General features: G+C 32.9%; 2 protein-coding genes across 2 annotated transcripts; one reads left to right on the top strand and one right to left on the bottom strand.

Moving 5' to 3' along the window:
• The first annotated feature begins 542 nt into the window (after positions 1 to 542).
• On the top strand, positions 543 to 15,650 carry LOC123708900 (nuclear pore complex protein Nup160 homolog). Its single transcript, XM_045659906.1, has 27 exons — positions 543 to 776; positions 868 to 973; positions 1,044 to 1,260; positions 1,327 to 1,432; positions 1,703 to 1,898; positions 2,238 to 2,410; positions 2,806 to 2,969; positions 3,498 to 3,591; positions 3,863 to 4,014; positions 4,410 to 4,549; positions 4,941 to 5,022; positions 5,946 to 6,069; positions 6,543 to 6,724; positions 8,097 to 8,220; positions 8,556 to 8,652; positions 9,079 to 9,219; positions 10,592 to 10,804; positions 11,042 to 11,160; positions 11,700 to 11,872; positions 12,159 to 12,254; positions 12,609 to 12,741; positions 13,202 to 13,363; positions 13,679 to 13,845; positions 14,244 to 14,325; positions 14,400 to 14,533; positions 14,805 to 15,002; positions 15,511 to 15,650. The coding sequence occupies exons 1-27, from the start codon at positions 683 to 685 to the stop codon at positions 15,613 to 15,615; spliced, it is 3,774 nt and encodes a 1,257-aa protein (XP_045515862.1). The 5' UTR covers positions 543 to 682; the 3' UTR covers positions 15,616 to 15,650.
• LOC123708902 (peroxisomal membrane protein PMP34) lies at positions 15,649 to 17,558 on the bottom strand. The gene is made up of 3 exons (XM_045659909.1): positions 17,126 to 17,558; positions 16,996 to 17,056; positions 15,649 to 16,923 (listed from the first exon to the last, which is right to left on the bottom strand). Exons 1-3 carry the CDS (start codon positions 17,180 to 17,182, stop codon positions 16,205 to 16,207), a joined length of 837 nt encoding a protein of 278 aa, XP_045515865.1. The 5' UTR covers positions 17,183 to 17,558; the 3' UTR covers positions 15,649 to 16,204.
• Between the last annotated feature and the right edge of the window lie 47 nt (positions 17,559 to 17,605).

The following is a 17,605-nucleotide window of genomic DNA, read 5'->3' as shown; positions in this document are numbered from 1 at the left end:
CACATAGATCACTGTTTGTTTCCTTTTTACATTAAAATAGTCTTGGATATTGACGATCGCCGCCGAGTCTGGAAATGCAGCCGAGAGATTCAGTCGCGTTACCTCTTCATACTGGAGCAATTCATATCCAAGCACTAGGATCGTTTAAATATTCATTTGTTTCAAAATAGGCCTGATCTAGAATAGCAGCTTTACTTTAACGTACGATTTAAATTTATTTAATGACAAAATTTGGATATAACTAAGGATTATGTTGAAATTGCGTTGGAAAGAATTACTCATTTTATGCAGTATGATACTATGAAAATAGCTGAAATAAACAAGCCTTACTGTATTCTTACTTGTTAGATTGCTATACAGTTTTTTTTACAAAATACATATTATATGCTTTAATTTATTTATCTCTTTATGCATGGTTTTAAGTATTTTTTTCTATTAAATTATTTTACTAGCCTGTTTCAAATAGTCTGGGCGTCTCAAGTGTCAGAATAAAATGTCAATTATACCAGTATATTCAATGTTTTAAATATCTGTTATTTAAATGTTATGTGAGAATTTTTGCGGACTTGTTATTATTGTATTTTTAACAATTTGAATAAAAGTAATTAAAATATCATCAGTATACCATACCTGACCTATGTATCAAGAGGATTTGGGATTAAAACCGTTTTAATACTTAGAAATGGAGTTAGCAGACGCAATACCGGTTACTTTCAAAGAAATTACTCCAAGTTATTGCTTGCCCGATAAATGGAAAGAAATCACTTTAAATACTGGTGTGTTACGAAGATTAATAACTCTTTTTTAATGTTATTAAATCAGTGTTTTTTAATTTGTATGGTTTGTAACCTCACTTTGTTTACGCAGGTGGTACTCACAGTACGTTGCAAGATATAAAACTACCTCAAAAAGCTGGTGGATATTGGTATAGAGATTCTGAAAAGAGTAGCACAAGAAACAGATTTATATATTGGTAATATACTTACATTACTTTGTAGTTTATTAATAGAGCCATTGTATATTATACATAATTTTAATTATAGGCAAACTACATCAGATGGAATTGAACTATCAGAGGCATCTTTGGATGTAAATATTTCAAATTGCAATTTAAGATGTAAAGTGGCATCAGGTACACCACCACTAAACAACATATCATTTTATGAAAAACCATCATCTCAACAAGTTATAGTATTGGCTGCTACTGTGTCGTCTGTTCATAGATTGATATTTCCACACCCAGATAGTCTAGATAAAAAGGTAAGGATCAGAGACAAATGCATAATTTTTTAGTGTTTAATTATTAAACTAATTATCTTTTTTCAGGCTACTTTTGGAGCTCTCAGCAATACAACAACATCAATATTTTATGACACAAGTGCCATTAACAATCCAAATAACTACTATATTCTAAATCAGTATTCAACATCAAGTAAGTTGACATTTTTAATTTTAACTCATGTGGTGAGAAATTCATAGCTTTTTTTTTGCAAAGCTTAAATGTTTGGATTACTAAAATACTAATGGGTAGTTTTGGTATTTACATAAATTGGATCTTAAACTTGTAAAGGGGTTGTTAGAATAATTTTATCAATACTGTCTATTTATGTAATATGTTGTTACAGTTTCTTCTTTTACAAGAATTTAGAGTATATATAAATATCAATGTCTCATATGTGTATTCACCATATTTTTCAAACAGATACAGGTGTTGCTCATTCATGTGCATCAATATTAAGAGACAATGGGGAAGCTGTATTTGCCTTGGCCTTTGGTTATGGTGGAGAAGGAGGACTGTTACTTGTTAAACTACCCGTTACTGGTGCTGCTGTCACTACAGTTTTGAAACGAGAGTCTAATGTGCCTAGATTTTTGTCGGGACTAACTGGAGCTTTGAGGTATTTGAGAATTTAAAAGGGGAAATTTTAAATATCTCAACACACAACATCCCTATTATTATGACTTCCTATTATATTATTCCTACAAAAGGTGTTGTACATTATACTTTCACTCATTTAAATAATTATTCATCCAAGTATAATTTCTTTTAACTTTAGGCAAAATTAACAACTACATATATATAAGTTGCATCTTAATAAAAACTCAACAAATATTGTAAAATTAGGTTACATGGAGTAAGATATAATATTATATATTTTTTTAATATATAGCATAATTTTATTGCTTTTTTTAATTGTATAAAATTAATAAAATTTGTACCTTTTTAATCTATTCAGAGGTAAAGCCAGCACAGAAGGTATAGAAACATATGGGGTTGTTCTGACAAATGGTCTTGCTATTGTTATCTGTGGGGATACATGCCTGCGTGTCTGGCATTTTGATGAGGGTGGAGCACCAATATCAGTATCAGCTCCTTTATCACAAACAGTGGCCAGACCTAAGCCACCTCGTGAGTATTACAATTCTTTAATAAACATAGCAAACTATTTATATTCATGTTCCAACAAAAAAAATATGACAGTACAGTTTAAGTATATTATATTACAGATCGTAAAATATAATTAGGCCAATTAACGGATTAAAAAATATAGATTAAAATCAGATCAGTAACCTTCACAATGAGACAAATTGTCTCCATCCCAGATTGGACACCAAACCTATTCTTAAATAAACTATGAAAGAAAGCCAAAGGTGATTTTTTTTAATGTAATAGGAGGCACACGGGCAGGAGGCTCACCTGATGGACGCTCACATTGCCAGAAGGCTCGCAAGGAAGCTCTTTTCTTGAAGGACCCTAACACAAATTGGATTTTAAATAACATTATTATTACAAAATATTTTCAGCACACAGTCATATGCTTCAAAGTACAAAGGGACTGAATGGCAGTACACTTTTGGTTGCATATCTTTCATTCCCCAATGAGTCGAAATTTATTGTGATGAAAATGCATGACGCGGGACCTGCCGGAGTCAAATTTTCACTAATTCATCATATTATGGGCCCTAAGGTAAATTATTTAAAAAAATATATATTACTAAGATTAATAATAAAAAAGGAAGGAGAACCTTTCTTTTTAAACTAAACATGTAATTTACATCTGAAGGAGAAATTATAAATTTCTCGTAGTATTTGAATGACAATGTTATTTACTTTGCTTAAATATATTTTTGAAGTAAAATTTTTACGGATGAAACGTCACGAAGATGTGCAGCGTTTTCGTCGAAGAAAATGGAGAGAGCGATTGAGAGAGAGTGAGAAAGGGAGATCGAGAAAAAATATGCGCTATTGGTTGATGTATTCGTTTAGTAGTTATATAACATTAGATGGCAATTCTGTCGCAAAACGTCATGTGCAGAAAACGCAGATTTTATTTATTTATATTAGTATTAGTACGTATACAGTGTGTAAACAGTGTGAATATATACAGATGTGAGATATACAAATAAATGGAGTGATCATATACTGGTATATGATCATCTATTGGGACTTTTACCGTAGTAATAATTAATTTACAAAGAAGTTTAATTTTTTTTAGCTGGATCTCCTTGATTATACAATTGGTTATGGTGACAACAGTCACGTTATTTGGGCTTTATGGTCACAACCTGATGGAGATGCTGTCATAACAAGTATGTTTTTACAAAGATAATGCAAATGTAACCTTTTAAAATTCTATAATGGATATTCCTAATCTATCCATTTTAAGGCAAATTTTTTGACGTACGTCCACTACAATGTATTCTTACTTTAATTTCATGTCTATAGACAAATATTAAAGCTTTTTTGGAATTAATATTATTTTTGTAAGACAACCTTTAACTTTTTTATACATAGTCTCCTAATACCTCAACTTTTTATCATCGGAGGTATTTATTACACTATACATTTAAAATGTTATAGGTTGCGCCATCGGTCCTGACGTCTCTTGGCGTGCAGTGGCCAGTAAGGAGCCATTGTCTCCGCTCCCACAACTATCGTCTCATCAACAGTACCGCGATCGCTTGTTAGCTCCTGGACTATTTCCGACATCCGTTATAAAAAAGGCACTCGTGGTGAGTGAAACACGTTGTACATTTGTTGGTTTTGTGTAAACTTATAAAATATTCTTAATGATCATTTATTTTCTACAATGGGTCATTTGCTGTATTATGATATATGTGCTTATGATAGCCCTTTCTTAGCCTGATTTTAAAATCAAACCAATATTTATTAACAAATCGTTGTTAACATTTAATAAATTAATGAAACAAATTGAAAACAATTTTTTTTTGAGTTTATGGCCTTGTATTTAGGCCAAATTATTATGTGTATAAAATCACGTGCCCCAGAGTAAATTAATACTTAACATAAATGACTTTATTATCTATAAGGTTATTAGAATTCGCTCATATTATTGTACCAATGCTCATACCAAAAGAGTGAATGTGTATATAATTTATAATTTCAGATTTATCGTCGCACGTGGGGTGGTAACGAACCAGTAATGGAAACTGAATTTGGCGATAGCTGCGTAAGCGCAGTGCAGACACGATTAAGAAATCTTACAGCGCGTGCCTCTGCGCCTGACCACTCGCATCTTATGCACAAGTTAGTACACATAATTTTTTTTAAGGCAAAGTGACTAAACCTTAGTACAACTAACTTACTGCTTATAAGGGAAATAAAAGGATTTTTAATTTTATTTATAATAGTTTGTCAAACAATTGAAGGTTTTTTTAAACCCGCTCATCCATCTAGAGGGTTTTAATATGTTTGCGTCTGTTTCGTTTATATTTTTTTTTGTCAAAGGCAAGATATTGATTGTACTGATTGGAATAGAGGAAACAATTATCGTTTTGATTTTTGAAAATACAACTGAAACGGTTTAACAAATCCATACTAAGGCTAAGTAAGGCTATCCACTAAGTAATAAAGTACTTGTATTCTATTTGCAAGAATAAGAAGATTTGAAGAATTGATTTTATTATGTGTATTTTAGATGTTGGTCGGATTTGTATAGTTGGTGTATGCAGTATATGGAAGGTTTACAAAAGCCATTGGGATTAATGGTTTCTAAACAAGTAAGTCGTGAAGAATTTTTTTAAAACAAATGTACACTATATTGTAAAGCATTTATACATCCAAGTATTATAGTTTAATGTAACACCAATTTATATTAAAGAAAGATAAACACTTATTATCACACACAAATGAACATTATGAAAGATAAAACTAAATATAACAAAAAATAATCAACTAAGTCAAAAAGTCAACTTGACCTCACTTAGTTTCGCTGTATACTCAGCACTTTTTGCGAGGCTATTGAGAATATATAGATATAATTGTACAAAGAGATAGACAAAGTATATGTGAAATAAAAATTGATTATTTACTAAATATGTAGGTGAATTAAATAAATATGACATATTGGTATTAATTATAATATTTGTTTATATATATAATATTTATTTATTTTACCTAGTCATTTCGATTGGATATATATTGTAGCGTAGGATAAAGTAATTAAAAATATGATAGACTATAGAATTATTGTGGCGCAATTTGTTTTGTCATTGATTAATGTAGCTTGTCATTTTTAACACAATCACAGATAAGCACTATCCGTTTTTAGTGTTAATATTTGGTATTGTGTTTTAAATTCATCCAGCCTAATCGCAAACCTGCTATTCTAAATGTTTTCGTCATACGGGAGTCACGCTAAGTCTCGTTTCTGAATATCACACTTATTTATTTATTTATACTTTGTTACCTTAATATACAAACATAATTATACAAACAAACAAAAAAAACACAAAAAGTAAGTAGGTTACATAAGTCATTAGGCAATAGGCGGCCTTATCGCTAACAAGCGATTTCTTCCAGGCAACCCTAATATGGGAGAATAAAAAACACTATGTAACGTAAACGTAAATCAAACTTAATACTTCAAGACATGTAATTTTTTTTCTTACATGAGTTTTAAATTATATCGATATTATTTTAGAAGACTGACGGCGAGATAGGCTGGTGGTGTGCGGTAGTTCGGCGCTCTGGAGTATCTTTGGTTCGAGAGCTGGAGCCTTTGGAGCAAATGATGCTCGCCGACGACATCACGACTCATCCTACAGGTACTGTTGACGTTGGTTTGTAATTCAAGAGAAACTAAGAGAAAGTAGATAAAGATAATTAAATATTTTAGAAGTTTCAAATTTTATGGACCTATTAAACAACGATTTTTTTAGATAAATTAAACTATTCTATTATTAAGTAATAATATTATATAAAATACGCAAATTCACTATTAACTTTCCAATCCCTATAGCGAGCGTTCAAGTATTACGTAACGAATTTGGGGGAGGAGTCCTCTCGTAAAAAGTTACAATGCGGGGCGGGGATTGAATTAGGCGTTATTGATAATAATATCATAATGGTAAGTTTTAGGTATAAATAGTCACTGGGAGTGGTCACGAAACGTTTTACTATTGGATACAACGTTACGGTGCGAAATACAAGAATCTCCACCAAATTGTGTGACGTAATATATGAACGCTCCCAAAGGAGTTAAGAAAATAATTTTATAACTTCGCATTTTATTAAACAGTATCTATATGCGACCTGTCGACGGACGCCCGTCGCGTGGTATGCGCAGGCGCACGCTGGGAACGTCTAGTGAGTGCATCGGGTGCGGCCGATCTCGAAAGGCGATTGTTCGCGTGTGCTGCGCCGCAACATCGTTTACTCCCCAGGCTATTACATTTGCTGACGGAGCATGACCCTACACCGGTAAAGAATATTCAGCCATCTTATTTTATATTTTTTTATTATAATGTTAGCTATAGGAGCATATTTATTATTGCCAAGTTGCTCCTAGTTATTGTAACTATGAAGCATCCTGTCATCCTGGTCCAGACAATATAATTCCTATTGAAACGATATGCAATACGCACTAAAATATTAATATAATAATAATACCTCTAAATTTTATATAACCTGTGTTCAAATTGTGTATATTACTGTCAATAGATTTTGTAGAATGTGTTAAAATCCGTTGTAATCGCGTGTCAATTGAATGCCAGCTATATGTACTTACTATGAATGTTTTTTAATAATTTATCTTTACTAGTCGAGGTGGTTTACGATCATTTAACCTAAACGTTATTATGACAATTATTCCTTTAAGCTATATAGCGACGGTAAAAGTGTTTTCTGGCGTTCTATGTAAAAAATATATTTTATTATTACAATAGCTAACCCATTTGACCTTGCATAGAGTTTACTATTTTAAAAAGAGTAAAACACAATTGAATTACTGAATAAGTGAATAATAAAAATAAGTTTTATTATAATTATAAATTGTGTTCCATAAAATGGGGAGCGAATGACTTTGCAAGCAAGCACCAATATTGAGTGTTTCTACCGCCCATAACACAGAGAAGGCTCGGGATTGTATTGTCTTGCTTATGTGGCCTTTTAGGAATTTGAACGCTGTGTTCTTGAAGGACTGTAAGGGCGAGATCATAGAGTGCACTTAGACTTTGCTCAGACTTAACTTTCGAGTTAAGTCACAGTCGGTATTTATAGAGCAAACTCTGCGAATCTCTCTGAGTGCGAGACTTACCAAAAACTTTGACAATAAGCCTAACAAAAATAATGGCCTAAAATTACTTTACCATCATATCTTTTATGTGACTTTTTTATTTTTGTCGTAATATAAAATTAACGGTGATGCCATCTTATACTGGAGTTCCATAGACTTTGGGAAAAATAGGATTTGAATTCAAAGAAATGATAAATGATCATGATAAACACCTATGAAATACATGAAATAAAATAATTACACATTATTATGGTATTTATTATTTTATATAAGTGTTCAAACACCATTTTTGAGAGATCTTAAAAATAACTGGTGTGATATCGTATCTGTCAACTGGCAGCACTGGCCAAAATGTAGATAAATGCTAAATCATAGTTTATTTAAAGTTTGATTAGCTGAGTTTTAGTGCGCTCTATATTGCCGTATGTCGCTTCGGAAATACTTCGATGGCCAGGACGTACAGTTGTGACAGAATGTACTGTTTTGAACGCTATAATTGTGTAATATAAGTATGTTTCAGGAAATAAAATAGCTTTATTTTTCTAAAATTGGTTTCAGAGTTTAACACCTGAACAGGCTAAATTGACTTCGATCTTGGAGCCGATTAAAGATTTACAAAATGCTGTTCTGGAATTGAACGATGCGCTGAGATTAGATGTACCAGAAATTGATACATCTAAAAGTAAGATTTTTTTATTTAAGGAATAACTCGGGAGTTCCTGGGTTCCGATTCGGCTGATTAACATTTAACTTGGTTAACAACTTGTCTTAATAATGTTTAACTAAACAGGAATACATATGTTTGTGTGAACTGGATCCCGAGGGGCAAAACCTGGAATTAAATCTTGTTTTTAATCGTTTTAGTACTTACAATTTAAAAACTGTTTAATAATTCTTTATATAATAATAATTTATTATATAAAGAATTATTAAACAGTTTTAGTATAAAAAATATATTTTATATATGTTGAATGTATAGGCATTGTATAGATAAATTAATACAAGGGTTTATTTCAGGCGATGACGAAGACACCAGCGAATATGATAATTTGTTTGCAAGTGATCTCGGTGTTGCCATTGTTACTGAAGCGATCCGACAAATGGCAGAAATGAGGTAGGATTTCTTATTTTACATTGATAATTTTTTAACTATGTTTTGTATTTCAAATAGTCTTAGTTGTCTTTCGTTATTGTTTGTACAATTGTTGTATGGTTTATACAATTAATAGAAGTTACTTTTAATCTATAATTAATATAGTACTTAAACATTTTCATAAAACAATTGATTTATTTTATAATGTGGTCTAATAATTTGGTATTATAATATACCTGGCAACTCTATAGTTGCGCGGTAAGAAGAATATATATTTTTTTTTATTTGCTTGGGCTATTCTTTCCGCTTGTGTTCGACTAATAAATATCAAATCAAGTAAGGTATTAAAAACTTTACTAACTACTACTACTAACGTTAAGCTAGGGGGCTTATTTGAGATGTACAAATATCTACCATAAATTTTAGACTATATATTTCCAACCGCAGGTGTCGCGTGGTACGAGGGGCTCTGGCAGCACTGGGTACAGTAATGGGTGCTGGAGGAGTACCGGGTGCTGGTCACTGCGCTGTACATTGGCAGGCGTATAGGGCACTGTTATGGCTACACTCTGCTGTACTGCAACCCATGTTAGTAAGAATTAATTCTCTATTTACCCTAATAACTCTGGGCTGGATCAATAATCATCAAACAATTGTAACTTAAGATACGTGGAATAGGATAATGCTTACTCCTTATGCATTATTATCATTAAGAAAATATTATTCTAGGAGTCAGTTTTTTTTTTGATCAACGCGTATACAGAAATTCTTTCCCGGGCCTTGAGACAAAATCACTTTTCGACGTGGCTAGGCGTGACCCGTTAACGCCAAACAAATTTCTGTAAAATGGTCACGTGAGTTCATGTCATTCTCATAGAAATTCCTTTGGCCGTAAAGCGAATTTGTCAAAAGCCCAAAGAGACGAATGAGCACTTTAGTTAAAATACTATAATTATATACAGGATGGCCAAAAAGTCGTAGATCAAACGCAACTAAGCTTTAGATGGGGTTATCAGCTGCAAAAAAGTTGTTCTACAGGAGGTTCTTAAACTCGACCCCTGCAGAGTTGTAATTAATTTTGCGTTTTCATAAGAAAATTGACTTTTACTACTTCTTATTAAGATTAGAAAAAATCTACATCTATATTTTTTATACTATTTACTAGATTGGTAATGTTTTGTTTTATTTTAACAATTATTTATTAATCGTTATTTTGTATTTTTGTCCTAGAAAGAAATTAGAGCCCCTCATGGCCATGTCTAATACCTTTTTAGAATCAATATTAAATGCGCCAAAACTATGTATGTAATGTAATGTAATACAAGGTCACTTTACGGTAGAGTATTTTTTTTAATAGTGTGGTCAAGTTATTATTTGAGAAATTTTCGTAAAACTTAATATTATCTTCAATACATCCAATAAACAACCATAAGCATGTCTAACACAAGGACTCATCAGTACCAATCTAGTAAATATTATGAAAATGATACAGGTAATAGATTTTGTACGAATTTTAATAAGAATTGGTAAAAAAAGGAAATTGTCTTTTAAAAAATAACTGATAACTCTCCCCTGCAGAGTTATCAGTTATTTTTTAAAAGACAATTTTCCAGTTTAAGGAACTCCCGTAGAACAATTTTTTGCAGCTGATGACCCCATCTAATCCCTAGTCGCGTTTGATCCACGACTTTTTGGCTACCATGTATACTTTTTAAGAATGAGAGGGATGTGTACTGAAATGTTTTGATATTAAATATTATTGATAAAAGAAAAAAAGTGTAATAATAATAAAAACACAAGGACAGTTGACTTGATAAAACAAAGTCGGGTAACGAAATGTCCACCCCGTGACAGATAGAACCGTTTAAAAATTATCCTTATATTTCTCATAGATATTACAATGTGCTATCGCACTCTTGAATCCTATGCTCTCATCTATAACTATATACGAAACATATAGGACAGCAGGAGGCACGGAAAGCTTCCGTCTTAAGCTAAGCGCCTTAGGCGGTGAAGCGATCGAGTGGAGCTCTGAGGCCTCTGGTGCGGTCGTACACGCGTACGTGCACGGCGCGGGCGGCGAAAGGGCACGTGCACATCTAGCCACTGCGAGAGCACACACAGCTTGGCATCGCTCTTTACCGCTGCTCGCGTACCACCTTGCACATCAACTGTATCCTTTCATTATAAAACGTTTTTACTTATTTTTGTATATATTTTAGAAATTTCAACAACAAACGCCAGATATCAGAAATACCACACAATATTCATAAGTCAATTAAATTTTGGTCTCGCTCGAAGATTGTTTAGAAATTAATTTATTTTTACGTATCATATATAGGTATAAAATTTCATAAAAACTTTACTTTTAGTACAAATAGAATAATATTAGATCCTTAGCAGCGTACAGTTGGGCCGTAAGCGGAGGTTTTGAATTTGGTTGGTGGCTGGCGTCCATCAATCAGCCACGGCTTGTGCAGAGCTATGTCAATATGCTGGAACCCTGGTGCGAGTGGAATGCTTGTTCCCGTTAGTATCTATATTATTTCTAAATTCAATCACTCACCTGGCAACGAGATACTTCCAGCGCTCTCTCGCCCTTCCCCTAAATTACTGGCTTTCAGCTACAACAGGTCCTCCTCCACTCAGTCGATCCAGGAGTACCGGAGCTTGCTTGTTGCTTTCCGATCGCTAGACCGGCTTAAATAGGCTTCGTTGCTTATTCTTACAATTCTAAAGTTAGATTGATATTTTAGTTTGTGTGTAGCCGTTAAAATTTCTTAATTAAAGCGAAACACATTTGTGAATAATATTTTTATTAGTAGTATTAGTTTATATGTAGTGAAAATTTAATATTCAGTCACACTTTTTAATTTTTTTTAAATTTTAATTACTATCTGTTACTGTCTTTTAGTAGTATATAAGTAGATGCAACTTTTTTTATGATTAGACTCAAAGAAACTGATTTTTTCCAATTAACATATGTATTCATCAAAATTATGAAATGCTTATTGTTTGATATATAAAAATGTATTTCTAAGAATTGTTATATATGTTATTTAAACTAGGTCAGTTCATCCTGGGTCTTTCACTACTGGAGCTTGAAGACTCTGAAGGCGCGTACACGGCGTTTTGTCGTGCGGCAAAAGGAGTTAGCACCGAGCCATTTCTACGTCAATTAGTGGCCGAACCACACGATAGACTGGCTCACCAACACGCCCTTGTGCTTTTTTGTATGAAAGTCAGTATCTTTTACATCCGACCTCATTAGCCTCTATGAACACTACATCAAATGGTAGGCGGGCACATGTTTGGCTAAAACGAATAAACGTGAATTCTCTTTATAATATTTAGAATATGAAGGAAGTTCTTAGTAGCGCGGTTCAGGTCGCCCGTTGCGATATTTCATGTTATTTTTTTAATATTTAGTAAATAGTTTTTTTTATTGTGAAATCAAGTGTTAATAAATATTTAGAATCAACATTTAATTTACGTTTGAAATTCAAAGTAATTCATATTATTTTTAGGTAATTAAATTGTTCGAGATTCACGATGCTGGCGCATGTGTAGTTCGATTGGCAGAAACTGCAATATCAATTGCTGATAAGGACGATCCAAATCTGGTAAGTACAAATTGTATTAGTGCAAATATTTCCACCGTCTACCAGTAAACGGAACGTTCCGTCTTGAACTAGAAGGGACCAATCACAATTACACGAAACACAACATTGTTTCGTCACACAACACGACAGAGTTTATACATGAGAAGTAATATAATTTTAGTTGTGGATATTGGTAAGACGTTGCCGTACTTACTATAGCTAAAATTTAACTCTTTTATTTTTTAATTAATATATTTTAATACACAATTAAGTTTATACATATCGTATGAAATAATACAATATTTTTTTGTTCATCATGCAAAATAATATTATTATTTATTCAGCAGTGACAATGTTTTGTTTGTTCATCAACAGGCGATGTTCCAATGGGTGGTATTTAAATGGCATCTCTCTGAAGGGCGCACGGAACGCGCACTTTGCGCTGCTGCCGCTAATCCCGCTCCTCACGCTCGACAGGCTGCTGCCGCTATGTTACTCACTACGCTCGGTAAGTCCTATATCGATCCAACAAAAAAAATAAAATTAATTAATTTATACAACAACTTATTTGAGGTTCTATGCCCGAAAACATTTGTAGTAACACGTACAATTACTGCGATGACATCATACAGTATATCTTATTGATTTTCTTATTCGTAAGTGTCGTTAATGTATGAACCTTTTCTTTAATATTTTATGTGTTTTATATTTGGCTATATTTTTAGTATAATTGGTTTTTTTCGTCATACATAATTTACGTTAGCTCCACCTTAACAACCTTAGTCACTGTGGCCGGGCCAAGGGCGAGGATTTTTAATCAATTAAGGAAAAGCAGGACCTTCCTTCTTCCAGACGTTTGATGGGCATCTCGTTCGCGTCTTCTCAAATTGAAATAATTACAGTTGCTAAACGCATTCAATTATTCTTGTGTGTACTAGTGGAAATATTTAATATTTATATTTTTTTAGCGGAGCGTAAGGAACTTGACGCGCTAGTTCGCTGTTCGGCTTTAGCGGGCGAAGCTGAACGTGCGGCGGCGGCTCGAGCCAAGCTACACGACGCTCACACGCATAACCCATATTATGACTTTCTTTACTCACTGTATCTGTCGAGAGGGCACTTTCGAAAAGGTAAGATGGCTTAAGATTTTTCCTAAACTTTTTTTTTTAATTTAATTTAATCTTTTATTCTATATTGCAGAATTGATTTCAATTAAAATTGCAAGTACATATATTTATTACAAGGCACAGAAGGCCGATCACCTACTTGCCTATTCGAATAACAAATAGTCATGAAACAGATATAGAAATCTGAGGCCCAGACCTAAAAAGGTTATAGCGCCATTGATTATTATTATTATTACATATATTTATTAAATGTCATTTTTTTTTTCAACTGTTAAAAGTAACGTTTGATATTGTTGAAATTAATATAATTTTCCTCAGCGGCAGCCGTGATGTATGAAAGGGCTACCCGTTGCGGTAGCGAACGGGGCGGTACGGCGTTACGTCGTCGGTACATAGCGGCCGCGCTTACATGCTTGCGATTGGCCAGCCCACAACACGCTTTCCTGGCACGGCCCCATACGAAAGGACACAATGCTACGCCACAGGTATTCATGTTAATATAGTATTTTGAGAATTTTTGTCTTTTATCATGTACAATTTCATACACTAGCAACTTCGTCAAATAAGCGGAACAGATGCGGACTTTGGTTTCGCAATTTTAAGTAATAAAAATGAATTAAAGCACATTTTGTCATTTATAGATGCCAGTATTTTGACTCTCAATCAATTAAGCATTTTTAGAACGAACAAGATCATCTTACTCGTCAAATATGCTATGCGATGCTATTTGTACCTTACCTACGATTATTTTTAAAGATTTCTTCGAATATATCATAATCTTAATTGGTTCGTCCCTAAATTAAATAATAAAACGGTCGATGTGTTGGGTTTTTTTAAATAGTGGGCTTAAAGTTAAGTTTTAATGATATAAAATATGTTTCAGGTAATTGGCCCAGAAGAATTGGCGGCAGAACTACGTGAAGGTGACATAGAAGCGTTAGATCCAGTTCAACAGGCCTTAAAAAGTATAATAAATTATATTTACATGGCTCTAAGACTACTGCATTAAAAAAACCTTTTAACCGAAATTTTCTTTCAGAGTCAGAGCCCATAGATTTTGACACGTTATACCCAAAATTAAAGGATGCAGATCGAGAGACATTGTTAGCAGTAACAAAGAGAACGATTAGCACCGGTTACTTTCTGCCACGTTGGTTTCTACAAAGATTTATGGTAAATATTGTCAATGATGTTTTTATATATAGGATAAAATAAATAACATAATTATTCAATACTACCCTGTGTGCCTCGGCCACTGGCCTCAGATTACATGTTTCTTTGATCATGTTTAATAGGCAAGTGATAGATCTCCCCGTTTTCTCGCGAATCGCGCTCATAGAAGAACAAAATTCGGAGAGTACAAGGGTGAGGATCGCACGTATAAGCCTCTAACTTCAGTAATTCATTATACTACTATTGTATCTGATGTTTAATATTTTATAAGGATGTGGATGGTCCTTGCTGTGTCCGCGCTCTTCTTAGTGGGGGGCGACTTGTGGAAGCAGGCGAAGCTTGCGTGGACGCTATGCGAGCTGCGCTAGTATCATTGGGACCAGCTCGCCTTACTGCAGCACCATTAGCCCTAGCAGACTTGCTGACTGCGGAATTGCATGACCATTTAAATCATGAACCATCAAAACAGGTATATATTGAACATTTTTAAGCTAGTTCTTAGGGGCCATTTAAGTATTACGTAAGCACTGTAGGAAGGGGTCTTTGATTTTCTTATTTGGTGATTACGTCAACTTGTGTGTATGTACTTTTAAACACATAATACACACACATTGTCTATGCTTGAAAACGAAAAGTATTTTCGAGGATTCAAACAAAAAAATTATATATTTATGTACTATTATTTTTGAGAGCTTTACTTACTTTTCCTGACAAGAGGAAGTGGGGTAAATTACAGTTAATCTGCTTATAATACTTGAACAACACTATATTATACAATATTTTATTTTGCCAAATATCATCTTTCTGCAGCAATTCTTACGTACTTTAGGCCAGTAAGCTTAAAGCCGACTAAATTATGGGGTGATATTAATTTACCTTCCTTGTGTTAACATATTATGTAAAAACTGTCTTAACATTATAAGTTTGGTCTTGTTTGTAGCTAATTATGCCATGTTGAAACTAGATTTATTTTACAGATATATGAAGAATTACAGAAATTAGTTGAAGAATATAGTGAGGTGGTAGTTCGAACTTCAGAAGATATGAAAAATTTTCAAATAAAACATCCTATAGTAAACTGAATTAGTAAGAAATAAAAGTCTTTCTTTTTTTTAAACTTTATTTTCACTTACTTCCCAACACAGTATAAACAATAAAACAAAAAACCCAATGAAACACAGCCAGACTCCAATAACACAGTTTTTCCTATATCACATTAAAGAAATATAAAAAATTATGACAAAAAAAATATAAATTAAGTAACATAAGTTAAAAATGTCATGGTTTATTTATATCTATTGTAAGATATTTTGAATTTATTTTTTATGAAATACTTACATAAATGAATTACCTCATTATTATTTTTCATAGATCATGAATATGTCTGAAACGCCTGTTTAAGGTAAATTCAACAATATTAATTTTCCTCAAGTGCTAGGTAACTGTAAATCTTTGGAATGTTTTATGCTCTAAAAATTATTGTCATATTTAAACACACAAAATTCTTTGGCTAGGTTTTGAATATGGAATCTATTATAATACCTACACAAAAAAAGTTTTCTATGACTTTCAGTTAGTCAGTTCAGTTAATTTAAAAACTTATTTCATTCACATTGCCATAACCTACTTTAAAACAAAACAAAACAATGGAAATATACCCTTAAATCACATTTAATGTTTGTTAACCTTAACTCTCATAATTGTTAATACTAATCTTACAACCTTTTCATAAATAAGGAACATCAAAGCAGCAGTCATAACTGTTTGCATAATTTTTGCTTCAAGCCCCCTGAATATGATTTTTGGATTGGACTTTATATCTTTATACAAAGGTTTTAGACTACTGCCAGCTCTTAGCCTAGACTGGATAAGTTGAAGAGGATAAGTCAGAGTAGTGGCAATAGCCTTTGCAATGGCACCAATCATAAATGCACTATAAGTATTGAAACGATTCATTGCTATAAAGTTTCGTTTTAGAGATTCATATACCATAAATTGAATTGCAGGATTTGAAACCAAAAGTAAGGATGGCACAGTACCAGACCATAAACCTCTCAGCCCTTCTTTTTTAAATAACTCAAAAAGGCCAGCTGAGAGACTTTTATAATTGTTCTTACCCAACTTCATTCGGGTATTGACAACCCATAAAGGTGAAGTAATCAAGACATTTAAACTACCTGCTATTACACCAAACAGTAAGTCTTTTATTGCTGTTGAACCAATAGACGATCTCTTCAAAGCATGAAAAGTGTAAAAGTAAACAAAATTGGAAACAGAGAGTGATTGTAAAACGGGACCCAATCCACAATACAGAGAATCTAAACCTTCTTCTTTTGCAATGAGAACCAGAAGTTCCCAAGTAGAACCTTGCAGCTTAGTGGAATCTTCCACTGTAATAAAGTATCATGATTTATTATTATACAAACCTATATATATTTTTGAAAATAAAATATTAAATTTACCTTGTTGTCTGGAACGCAATGTGTCCAAAGGGTAGAATGCAGCCATGCCCACAACACTTCCCTGTTAAACATGTAAGATTTATTAGTTCAGTTAAATTCAAAAGCAATATATTTTTCTATTATGACTTACCGTTGCACCTGCCACTGCATGCACCAATGTTTCATAGCTAAACAGTAATGGTGCCATAATGAGGAAAATATACTTGGGTATAAAGTTCGAATATTATAATTTAAAGTAAAATGATTTCTGCTATGCCCTGAATCATATCGCTCATCGTAGTACCCTAGATAAGTAACTGTGATTACAATATTTATCTTGAACTTTGAACGTTATTTTTTATACTTGTCACAAAATCAACCGCAATTTATGCAGAAGGTGATCACATTATTTTAGCGACTTGCGCTACTATATTTTAGTATTTATTCAACATTAAACGTATTTTTTATATTCCCCTGAAACACAGACACATCGGACTCCTGGAAAGTGGACACAGGGTTTGAGACAAAATCACTTTTCCACAGTCGTGTCTCCCTCACGCCAAACGATTGTATGGAAAAGTCACTTGATTCACATTGTCAATGTTAAAAATTAATATAATATTTAAAAAAA

The sequence above is a fragment of the Pieris brassicae genome, chromosome 4, assembly GCF_905147105.1.
Source record: "Pieris brassicae chromosome 4, ilPieBrab1.1, whole genome shotgun sequence".
Taxonomy (NCBI): Eukaryota; Metazoa; Arthropoda; class Insecta; order Lepidoptera; family Pieridae; genus Pieris; species Pieris brassicae.
This window is presented reverse-complemented; position numbering and strand designations above follow the sequence as displayed.